General features: G+C 35.1%; 1 protein-coding gene across 1 annotated transcript in view; it reads right to left on the bottom strand.

Annotated features, from left to right (window-relative positions):
* ralgps1 (Ral GEF with PH domain and SH3 binding motif 1) overlaps positions 1–12869 on the bottom strand; it is a 106841-nt gene that overhangs the window by 72953 nt on the left and 21019 nt on the right. Inside the window, exons 7-9 of the mRNA XM_084087305.1 lie at positions 11815–11898; positions 7914–8003; positions 4604–4696 (exon numbers count right to left, since the gene is read on the bottom strand). Coding sequence (XP_083943431.1) covers positions 4604–4696; positions 7914–8003; positions 11815–11898 — 267 coding nt within the window. The remainder of the gene's footprint in view (positions 1–4603; positions 4697–7913; positions 8004–11814; positions 11899–12869) is intronic.

The following is a 12869-nucleotide window of genomic DNA, read 5'->3' as shown; positions in this document are numbered from 1 at the left end:
TATTTTGCATCATTTATCATGAATCATATTATAGGAATAACAATAAGCAGAATAAATAAATTAAAGTGTTCAAAAGATTTGAAGGGGAGTAAATGACAAAAGATTTGAAAATTTGAAAAAAATTGAATTTTTGGGGGTAAATAAATAAATAAATAAATAAATCATGCATTGAATAACCATTTATGTTAAAAGTAAAATAAAATAAAAATCCTCAAAATTCCCCAAACAGCATGTCTCATAGCTGATCATGTTATCAAAAATGATTTGAGATGATCTAAAAAGCATTTGAATGTCTTTACAAAGAATCACATGATTAATGTCACAAAACTATTTAATTAGTGACCAACAAATAGTGCCGAATTATTCGTTTATTTTTTACAATGAATGTCATAACCTTAACTTTCCTTTGTTTCAATTTGTTCAAAATCCTAAAACTTAGATTATGTCTGCTCTAGGTAAAACAAATACAAGATTTTTCAAGTGATCTAAGACTTATGAACCCCACTATATGCATTACTATTTATGTTTAATTTTTACTTCTTGACTGACAGGCAGCATTCATTGCATAAAGCAGAACAGACTTATAAACCTAAAAGTGCTGAAAATAATGATAAAGTCATTTCAAATCTATATCTTCGTATATAATGTGCTCCAAAATGTATACCAGCGAGCACCGTATTCGTCCTAATTCATTGCATGCCTACTGGGAAATCAGCAGTTAATCTTCAAATAAGTGGAAACATGGCCTTGAAGTCAAGCGGTTCAGAAATTGGCTGGAACAAATGACATAAAGAATTACTCACTCCAGTCTGTGCCATGGGCAGTGAAACATAAACCATTTGCACAGCACCGAAAACAGTCATTATAGTCAGGCAGAACCGTCAGCAAATACACACAAGTGCCTTTTCATTATGAACAGGACAACAGATAAAATGCTTCAATCTATAATTAAAACCGAACCATAGTTCAAATGTGCAGATTTTCTCGAATACAACCTTCAGGGTTCTGGGACGCATGGAAAAGAAACCTCTTAAAACAGGGCTGCAATGAATCAGAATTTATCCCTGTAGATGGTGTGCAGGCACACAGTGTCTGGCAATGTGACATGCCTGTCTTTAGTGAGACTTGAAGCATTATGTGATTCAAAGAACACTGATTAAGGTCTGTGACCTGGCATTGATCCATCTGGACCTCATAGTACTCATAACAATTGTGTGATTGTATGAACTGGTGTGACTGTAACACAAAGAAAGTTTTTGCAAATGCGTGAAATAAAATCAATAATTCAGCCACAATGCAGTAAAAAAATAAATAAAAAAAGGACAGCAAGGAAGAGGTTGAACACACACACACACACACACACACACATTAACAATATGGCAAAATTGAGCCAGAGAACTCAAATAAGATGTTGAAATCAGGTTAAGCTCTGATAAAGCATTCCTGTTTATTTTTGTAACATTTTTATAGAATTTTGATGTTATGTGTAACAAAATGTCTTTCTCCTTGTTCAGGTTTGACTGTAGTAAAATTAATGCGAAAACTGACACTTCAAATTAACATAAAAAAAATCGAAACCTAAAAAGTAGTCTTTCATAATGTCTAAATATATATCCAAATCCACAACTTAACAAAAATAAGTGTTTATGTCTAAAAAACAACTAGAGAATTTATAAGCCTTTATTTATATAGGAACCTAGTGGTTACACCAGGGCAATACGTAAGTATTTCTTTTTTTACTCCCACCAGATGGCACTAATCTGCCTTAAAAAATTGGATTTTAATATCATTGTCTCTATTTTAACAAGAAATACAGTTTTAATTGAAATGTACTATACAAAAATAGATGTCAACGTGTCAAATTTACGCACACATGAATGGCCAGACCCAAGGTTTCCCAGCTGGACATTGCCCAGAGCATCACCCTTCTCTTCACAAGCTGGTTGTCATCCCACAGTGCATCCTAGTGCCATCACTTCCCCAGGTAAAGGGTGCACACGTACACGACCGTCCATGCACATGTACACGGCCGACTCACCAGACCAGGCGACCTTTGTCCACTGCTTCAAGGTCCAGTACTGAGGCCTGCGTGCCCATAGGCACTCTGATTGGTCTGTGGCTACCCAACCCCATAAGCAGCATCTTTTGTGATACATTAATCTCATAACCATCATTAAAATTTTGTTTGACTTGTCCCTCAGTAAACTTTCTTTTGGCTCGGACCAGACGGGATTCCTTCGTGTCCCTTGTGCATTGATGAACCTTGGGCGCCAAACACCCTGTCGCCGGTTTGTGGTTTATCCCTCTCAGACCACTGTTGGTAATTTCTCACCACTGCTGACCAGTAACAACCCACAAGTCTTGCCGTTTCAATCTGGCCCTTGCCAAAGTCGCTCAGATCTTTACTCCTGCCCATTTCTCCTGCATCCAACACGTTATTTAAGAGAACTGATTGTTTGCTTACCATCTAATCTACCCAGACCTTAATATGTGGCCATATAAGTAAATTATCAACAATATTCACTTCACTTGTGACTGGTCATAATGTTTTGGCTCAATCAGTGTATGTCTGTGTGTATATACAGTATAAAAATTCAGTGTTGTGATGTAAACAGAACCAATAGCAGCTTTTCCAGCATCAGGCCAAACCGTTCTCTTTGCTTAACCATTCCGAGCCGATCCGGAACAGCCGTTACGGTTTCATTTTCCACTGTGGTGCTGATAACAGAGCTTTTTGAATGTAATACAAATGCGTCAGTTGGTGCCTTGGTAACGCAAGAGTTTACATACGGTGTGAGGTGTAAATAGGAGGATTATGGAGGATGATCAGATATTTCTTTTAATTTCATTATTAATTTGTGTCTGTGTTGCTCAAACAGCGCGCTTTGGCAGCTACAGAGAAAGTGGTAGCCAGGCAACAGAAAAGTGACCAATCCTGAGAAGCGTTGTCACTGAACGGGTTCTACCAGCACGGTTTAGCACGGTTTAGCACGGTAGCCGACCGCGCTGAGAATTCCGGGTCGAGAGTGGTTTGTAATCGTGATGTGTCTCAAGTGGAAATATAACTGGAACCATTCCTTACCGTTCTTAGAACTTTTCGGCCCGATCAATGAAATGCACCGATAAATTGAATAAACATTGTTGTCAAATATATTATTAAATAAATTACTTTATTAAACAGAATATTATGTATTATATATATTTAACTATGTTATTGTCAAAATTCCCCTGTGGCAAAGCTAAATACATGGCAAGGAAGTTGAGCTTGTGGTATTCGACAAACGGCCCTGCCGCAGTTACTTCTAAACAACATGCTCCCTCTTTTTCCATCTTTTCTCAATTTGCAGAAGTGCTGTGGCCAAATGTGGAATGTTAACTCTGGAAGCTGCTTACATCTCATCATCAAGGTCCCAAAGTGAGTCTGAACTCTCTCTACCACTGACATTTCTCAACAAAATAAGTAATGAATAGGGAAACTGCCTAATTTGTCTCTCGAAGAGTCAAATACTATCTTAAAAACTACTGCACTGAGCTTCTTTGGATCTTTATTTGTTTACACTGTTTACCCCTTTTTAATATCATGATTTTCAAAGTAACATGCATGTAAAAAGTAATGAGACAGAAGTTAAATGAGTCATCAGTTTAAGTATGGAGAATGATTTTAAATTAAGAAGCTTTTAATGCTTTTTAAAGATATGCCGACCTAGATCCTACAGATAAAATATAGATTGAGCAAATATAAAATAAAATAAAAATCAATAATTATTATTTAAACTGTAAATGTTGATTAAATGCATTTTGTTTTCTACAAGTTTCCTGACGTACCCAGCTAATTAAGTCTACTCAATGAGGGCTGGTTGTAAGTGTTCAGTACAACATATAGAGTTTAGCCCTTCTATTTTTCCCCTCAAGAAAAGAGGTCAAAAGGTTTTGGACCTAAAACTGGGGTAATGCGAATACTTATAAATAGATTTAAAGCTTTTGCAACATTAAACTAGGTCTCAGAAACAGCACTTTCAAAATTTTCCAAGCCACTTAAATGTTCAAAAAGGGATCCGATTATTTCACTGTCCTCATGCATTCAGACGGTCTTCTCATCTGCATCTCTGCAAATAAAATCAAGGGAAATCCAAGAGCACTAGGGCCCCCAGGAGAAATAAACACAAACACTGCATTGTCAGCTAAATTATAAAGCAGCAGAAAGGCTAGCATTTGGTGGTTATACACAATAAATCCCCTGTAAGTCAACAGAATATTAAATGAGATCCCCCCCTAAACAAAATAGAATGGAAAATTCCTCTAGTATGTGCTGCAGAGGCTATGATACTCTAATACTATATCACTAATTTAAAAAAGTTCAGAATTTATGTTCATAATCAGGTATATCACTACTAAACACTAAATTTCCATGCAAGCTATATTTATCATACTTAAAAACCTTTTATTTTATGGCTTATACTTTATGAATTTCTATTTAAATACATATTATTTAAACTGTTGACTAGATGTATAAATAAAAAAGTATAAATATAAATATATATAAAAAATAAAATTAAAATTAAAATAAAATAAACCACCCAAACCTTGCATAGGTCTTGCTTACCGCCCAGGACTTGCTCAGTCTGAAGATGGGTGCGCTCTGAAGGGCTGAGACCACCGAAACCAGAGAGTGCAGGTTATTCAACTCAAGCAGTTTCTGTAAAAACACAGAAGACACAGTCTTAATAAACATAACCCACTTACATGACTTGCGTAAGACAACTGTAGTCTTCATAGAAGTCAGGACCCACTAAATTAAAAACCTCTGATGCTCTTTGCCCATTTTTGACTGAACAATTTTAAGGTCTATTGTTTTTTTATTTTTTTATATATATATATATTTTTTTTTTACTTCATCCTAATGGTACAAAACCTGATAGTGACTGACTGACTGACTGACAATTCTGACTTTTTTCCCTCGCAATTCTGATTTATTTTCTCAGAATTGTGAGATATAAACTCGCAATTGTGAGTTATAAACTCTGAGGAAATTCTGAGGAAAAAAGACTGACTTTTTTTCCCCCTCACAATTCTGGAATTCATCCACTTCTCACAATTCTGACTTTATATCACACAACTCTGAGGAAAAAAAAAAGTACGAATTATGAGATAAAAAGTCGCAATTACCTTTTAAATTTTTTATTCCATTGTGGAAACAAGCTTTCACATTTTTGAGCATTTTTCATAACAATAAAAAAAAAATTAAGTTAATTTTTTTAATATTTTTTCTTCTTCATCAATAATCTGCCAAGTGTCTTCTTTAAAAACAGATAAACTTAAGTCAAGTCAAATCACATTTATTTATATAGCGCTTTTTACAATACAGATTGTTTCAAAGCAGCTTTACAGAGATAACAGGAAAATGCAAGAAAGTTTGTTTCCAGAAGAAAATAGTCCAGCTTAAGTAAGTTCAGTGAGGTTTCATTTTGTTGTAAAAAAGTTATTAATTTAGTTCATTTATATTTATATTTATATTTATACATACATACATATATATATATATATATATATATATATATATATATATATTGCCGCTCTGGAGAAAACCGTGATGTCATCGTCCAGCTCAGTTCAGTTCTCATATAATGGTGTCAATGCAGGCAGATCAATATTATTGTTGAATATTAAATTAAATTTTACATTTAATGTCCCCAACTAAGCAAGCCAAAAGCCAATGGCAACAAAGGTGAAAAAATGCGAAAAAGGCGATAGTGGCAAGGAACCAAAACTCCATCAGGTGGCAGGATGGAGAAAAAAAACGTTGGGAGAACCCAGGTTCAGTCGGGGGCGGGGGGCGGGGGGTTGGGGGGGGGGCAGTTCTCCTCTGGCCAACGAACAAACAGTGTATGATTATGATTCAGGCAGCATTATAGGTCAGAAGTCAGACTGGATTGGAACAATCAGAATATTATCCAGTTCCATCTGGTTGAAGATCGGAGTCATCACGGGTATGGAGACGGGTTTGTTGAGGATCGGTGCCGATGGCTGTCGTGTCGATGAGGCTTTCACAGGGGAGAGTCTAGTTGACACAACCTCTGCTGAATGTCTGTGCTCCAAAACATTCAATATTTATGACCGCTTTAGTTGTAAATTTCATTTTCAAGGCTACACTCAAAAAGGTTAACAGGTAATAAATGGATTAACTACTGTATAAATATCATTTAATACCATAAAATCCCCTAAAACACTAAATATGAAATAAAAAAACATTATCAAATTAAAATATAGACCGTACATTCATTTCATTGGAAAAAAAAAAGGTAATTTTGACCGGCATGTGAGAAGCACCAGAGGGTTTAAGTCAGTGTACACTGATTTGTTTTATACTCATTTATATTTGGTCTTCACTCAATGTTTTCCGGTCTGGTCCTGTCACGCTAGTCTCATTCTTCTTCTTTTTTCTTCTAGGCTGACCTTTGTAAAGCACTGTTTCAACCACCTTTATGGAATAAAGGAAAGCAGCACTACTTCGTTTTTTTTTTTAAGTCATTGGCTGATCTGCTTGATCCATTAGCGTAACTGTTAGCGTAGCCCACTCAGGCTAACTAGGGCACGTCCGCCGGTAGCAGGGTATGCAGCTCTTTCAGCTTTGGCAAGTAGAGCAGGGTGAGTGTTCAACCATAAGGAGTCATTCAGCGGGTTTCCTGTATCATGGTACATTGAGTTTCAGGAGAGCATGTAGGCTGATTGAATTCACAGCAGTCTGTGGCTCTCTGTTTGTGTGACTGTTGGCACAAATGGCAAGATAAGCTTCTAAATAACTGCATGATGGTTTGGGAAATTTCTCAAGTATCATATCATTTCAATATAAATATTTCTTTTTAAATGTTTAAAATTGAAGTTTTGTATGCCTTTATTAAAGCAAAATATCCTATCTAATAAGGACATGCAGAATAAAAACAAAAAATTACTGAATTTTATGAGACATTCCAATCAAAATTTTAAGTGATAAACTCAAAAGCAATAAATTCCATGCTACTGTCAATTTAAAGATTCAATAGAAAGTAATTTACTATGAACAACAGGAGTGGACTGGAAATATAAAACCACCACTTTTCATTTTAAAAAGTTCATTTTAAAATGTAATTTTACAGTTCATTCACAACATTTGTTTTCAAGGCAACTCTGCTATCTGTAATAAATTACATTTTAAAAGCAATTACAAGACAGATGGAAAGTCAAATTTGCGTGAAATGATTTGAGATGATTAAGTTATTAAGAACAGCAGTTATACTGAACTGTGTAGTTAATCACTTTCAGATGAGAAAATAGCTGTGATGAGAAATTACAGTATTTGGTTTGACACTATTTGATACTTTTTATATTCTCCCTGTGTTGTTTGTTATCGTCATTTGAAGATCATTAAGAAATCGAATGGCTCCGTCTTTCTAACAGTTGGAGGCAAAGGAAAAACTGACATACTGAAAGCTGTTTAAACGGTGTCTCAGATGAATCACAGTCAGATTAAGCCCTTTTTATTGCTCCCATTCTCGATTCATGCCATAAACACTTACCACTCCTGTACAATCCCTCTACTCGTTCTCATTGGTCTAAAACAGATGGCTTTAATCCATCAAGACTTATTAACATCATTAAAATTGCTTATTGTTAAAGGACACGAAAACCTTTATGTTTAATGAATTTCTAATAACACACGTTACAGTAACGCCAGTGCCACGGACAATTACCAGGATATCAAATGCAATTCAGATGTGAATACAAATATTAATAAATGTTTTACTGAACTTGATCAAAGTTATAGGGTTATATTTCTGCTGCCGTGGCAACAAGCACAAAGCAAAGAGAACTAATGATAAATAAAGTAACCAAGCTGCACTGTCTGAGGGAACAGTGAAAACCAAAGAATGTCTCACCTTGGCAATTTTGATGAAGTGGCCCAATATTTCTGCTCGAATTTTCAGTGTTTGAGCCGTCAATATTTCCCTCACTGCCCAGAAACTGACCTAGGAGAAGAAAAGGTCATATGTAAATGAGTGCTGTCAATGTTAACGCATGCGATACATTTTTGTCCAGTTTAACGCATTCAATTATTTAACGCAATTAACGCAGCATTCGATTTTTCCGCTCTTATTCACGCAAATTATTTTTTAAACCATTCAAGCACGACAAGAAGAGAACGCGCTGCCTGTGAATGTCCTGACACACACACGAAGCTATGGCAAGCCAAACTATTCATATGCCTGGTCGGGCGTCTGATTGCACAGGCGATTTGACAGCAAAACGCACGTCCTCGACGTGTGATTTGCCATAAAAACGTGTGTTCTTAACGCTTTGGGGTCACAAAAAACGCCCCTCGGAAATACACGTCCTCGTCGTGTGATTTGCTAGAAATACGCGCGTTCAACGTGTGCTTTGGAGTCACAGAAAACGCATGTTTTTGACAGTGACACTGGCCTCATGAAAATGGTGCCATTAAACAAGTATTTAAAATATACTGTCTTTATGTTGTTTCTACATTAATTTGATAATTAAGTGTGAAATTATTACATTATAAAATATCTTAAAAATGTAAAAAACTTAAGCGTTTTTAATCGCGATTAAATCACAGAAAAATGTGTGATTTGATTAATCTAGTTAATTTTTTTTCATCGATTGACAGCACTCAAGACAAGAACTGAGATCCATAATGCACTAGTAGGAATTCCCACAATAGTTGTCTCTGCACAATAGAGTTAGGATTCAGAACATTTATTTAAAACTACTTTAGTGAAGGCAGAGCCTGAAGGTTTACATAATTTATAGCTATATGTTATGTAATTGCTCTGCTGAAAAATACCAAATGTTCTCAGCAAACATAACTCAAAATGGACGCAGACAGATTAACAATAAATAAATCATAAAAAATAAAGGAAATCTATCTACATTTATGAGGAAAAACCTGTGAAGAGACAGTATTTCCTTATTCAGAAGCTTGCCAGAAAACCTTTTTAGAATAAGACTAGGCAGCAAAATTGAATCTTTTCTTCTTTCCTGGAAATATAAGACATTAGTTGTTAATGATGACATTAAAAAGACCGAAATGGCAAATGTAATTGCAGACCTCAAACGGCCACTTCCAAGACATTTAAGCTCTTTCAAAGTGAAATGCCATGTAAATAAATCTCATATTCATTCCTATTGTATACTGACCTTCATAAGCCGATATTTATAGCCTTATTTTCAGAACTGGGGATAAAGAAAGTGTTGTGCATTTACAGGAAAGGGTGTGGGAATAGATGAATTGGTCAGGTCATTATAATGTGTGTGTGTGTGTGTGTGTGGGGGGGGGGGGGTGTGTGTGTGTGTGTGTGTGTGTGTGTGTGTGTACAGAGAGAGAACACAGGGACTCAAGCCAGTGCCACATTAACAAACAACATAAAGATGCCCTTCAAAATATAAACAAGAAATAAATAACAATTTATGTGCATATTACTACATACTATTATTGAACTTCTTACCAAATGTTATTACTGTGGTGTATACTGTATAGTTGGCATAGTCGTACCCACCATAGAGCGCCACGAGGTCCAGACCTCTGTAATTTTCCAGGTGTATAATAAAATCAAAGAAGATGGGCTTTACTGTTGATGCTTTGCCTAACATGAATTCACGACCCTTTAGTTTTAACAGTCAAAAAATGAGATGCAAGATGTAGCTTTTAATATGTGACAACTGTGTACCAATATAAATGTTAATATTCAAACGCAAACAACTCAACCGGAGCCATATCAGACATGTATTTAAGAACGCATGTGTGCATATTGTGAATTAATTTAATAAACTTAGTTACACTTTCCTGACTGCCTTCACTTACCATCCTCAGACCTACACATAAACATGGTAAAACGTGACTTTTTACATGCATTTATAGATTGGTAAGGACAGTCATATAGCCTATTAACATTTGCAAATAGATCAAATTTATTATTTTACAGTAAATTATCCTTAATTCTTCTAATTCTTCTCTCACAACTTCAGATTTACATGATCATGGCTGGTCTGTGCTCAAAATTTAAAGGGATAGTTCACCTAAAAATGAGAATATTCCATTATCATTCTGTTATCATTTACCTATTCAATTCTATTTTGTCATTCAAAACCCAAAAGCTATTTTTCATGATCATGTATTTACTTTTTACAGATGAAAATGAAAAAGACTGACAAAATCTATTGTTTTTTTTAAAGCTATTGTTCCCTTTTATTATCAGTCTCTCAACGCTGCGTCATCGATGACGCTACGGGGAAACACCTTTCTACTAGAATACTGAAGCCTGATTGGCATTAATGACATCCTATCGCAATGTCCAATGGTGTTCAAATTCGCAAATTAGGGGCAGAAACGCTGTTACTGTGGTGCTGTGGAACGTGGGTATTTCTAAAACCCTGTGTACGGCCATGATAGTTGGTGTATATACATATACACGTATATATATAACGGCAAACGGTACTTTAAACTTTTTAGCTTTCTCAATTTTTGAGTCCAAATTATTTTGTACAATTTAGATTTTGTATAAAACAACAAAAAAAAATTATTACATTTGCTTTACAGTAAACAAACTTTTTTTTTACACGTTCATTTTTTGAAGTGCTTTCACTTATGCAATGTCTTCTTTTAAAAGAGAACAACTGTATTCTAAAGCATTCATAAATTACAACCGTTTGAACCAGTTCAGATCTACTCAAAGTTTGCACTCAAAGACCTGTCAATTTGCTCATTGCTGAAACATTTTTAGGGAAATTGCTGTTGACTAGGTGGTTCTTGGATGTTGTTTTGATTTTTTCAAAAGATGGTGTTCTGTCTGAACATTTAAGATCCACTGCTGTTAAACAATAAAGTAATGCCTTTAATGTCCATGAGCGTGCCACTGTAGCAGACACCTAAAAGCTTTGAAGTAGAAAGAGAAGTGTGGATGCCATTAGTCTGGAAAAAAAAAAAATGGAGAAAAACCCATCAACAGACATTTCTGTTGGATGTTTCCAGTTCTGTTTCTAATATATTCTGTTATTTAAAGGAGTTAATGCAGCAGCTGCTGGTTGAATTAACTATATGGACCAGCATTTGTCTATCTGAAGCACCTGTTATATCCGGTATCATGTTATTTAAAACAGCCAAAGCTGTGAACTCCATTAAGCGTGTACAAGTGGACACCTATTACATTAAAAGTCTTATGTGTTAAACTTAGAGCCTAAATCATCTACATTAAATCTTCTTTATCAGCGATACAGTGAGGTTTCTGAACACAACCCATGCCAAATCAGCAATGTCTGCAACTAGAATACAGTGTCACAATAGAGTATTCTCATCCCTCTTTCAGTATAATGACGACACATTGACCTCCATTATATGTTTTATTTCTGGTGGTGCTAATGGACCCAGGTCTTAGACCCAGGATAGGGCGATACATGAATAAGAGTGCGCTGAACAGCTCTAAATCCACCTCTGATCAGCAATTTTACACTCTGTACCTCTGTTAACTGCTATAAATAGGTCTTTCAAACTGCTATACAAGGAAACAACCCTGAGATCTTGTTGAAATGACCATTATATAAGGAAACTACCAGTGAAATGTTCAGTATTATCTAAATCACAAACAAAATACCTTAAAATGACATTTCCTTGTGCCAGAATTACACATACAGCAGGATGTTAGTCTTTAGCTCCAGCCACCACCAAGTTTAGCAAACAGGGAATTAATATTGCAGTGAAGTTAAGCATGTAATAAATAATATTACAGTGCACCTGTTGGCTATGATGACAAGTGCAGATTTGCTTACCTGGTTAAATCTCCGTGTGAAGGCCACAACGTTGGGTGAAAGGCTGTGCTTCTCTTTCTTGTTCCATCCACAGCTCGCCAGCTCCTAAACAAACAAATAGTCAATTAAATCTTTCAACAGTGTTGTAATATTTAAGTCTAAGATGTGCAAGTGACATAAAACTGCAATGTAATTTTATCTACACTACCGTTCAAAAGTTTGGGGCCAGAAAAGCTTCTTTTTTTTATGTTTTTGAAAGAAGTCTCTTATGCTGCATTTATTTGATCTAAAATAAAGTTAAAACAGTAATATTGTGAAATATTATTACAATTTAAAACCAATGTTTTCTATTTTATTATACATTTTGAAATACATTAATGTAATGTATTAGCGTGATGCAAAGCTGAATTTTCAGCATCATTACTTCAGTCTTCAGTGTCACATGATCTTTCAGAAATCATACTAATATGCTGATCTGGTGCTCAAGAAACAGTTCTTATTATTATCACAGTTTAAAACAACTGTGCTGTTTTATATTATTGTGGAAACCATGATTATGCATTTATTAATGTATTTTGATAAATAGAAAGTTCAAAAGAACAGTATTTATTTCAAACTGATTAGTTTTTACTTTCTCTTTTGATCAATTTAATGCATACCTGCTGTATTAATTAGTATTAATTCGTTGAGCATTAGATTGTCCGACTAAGAAAGGCATAAAAAGTAAAATAGTGTACACACAATAGTTAGAGCACCACAATTTTTATCCTTTTAGCATTAGTGAAATTTACTACACATTTTACCATACTTTATTTGTTATAGGCCTTTGTTACAGGCTTATTTAGAAATTCTTTCTAAGTGAATTATAGGAATATTACGTTTTGTAGAATAGAAGAGAAAAGAATGCACAAAACAAAAACACACTCACTGCCTTCATCTTTTTGACATAAAAAGCTTTGCATGGGGACTTTATATGCTTTTAAGCCTCCTTAGGTTCACAGAGCTATGAATACTAACACTTTTATAGTATCGTGCAGACTAAGAGCAGATGGAAACATTCGAAGGCATTTCAGTTT

This window comes from Abramis brama (assembly GCF_963993115.1).
Source record: "Abramis brama genome assembly, chromosome: 16".
NCBI classification, from domain to species: domain Eukaryota; kingdom Metazoa; phylum Chordata; class Actinopteri; order Cypriniformes; family Leuciscidae; genus Abramis; species Abramis brama.
This window is presented reverse-complemented; position numbering and strand designations above follow the sequence as displayed.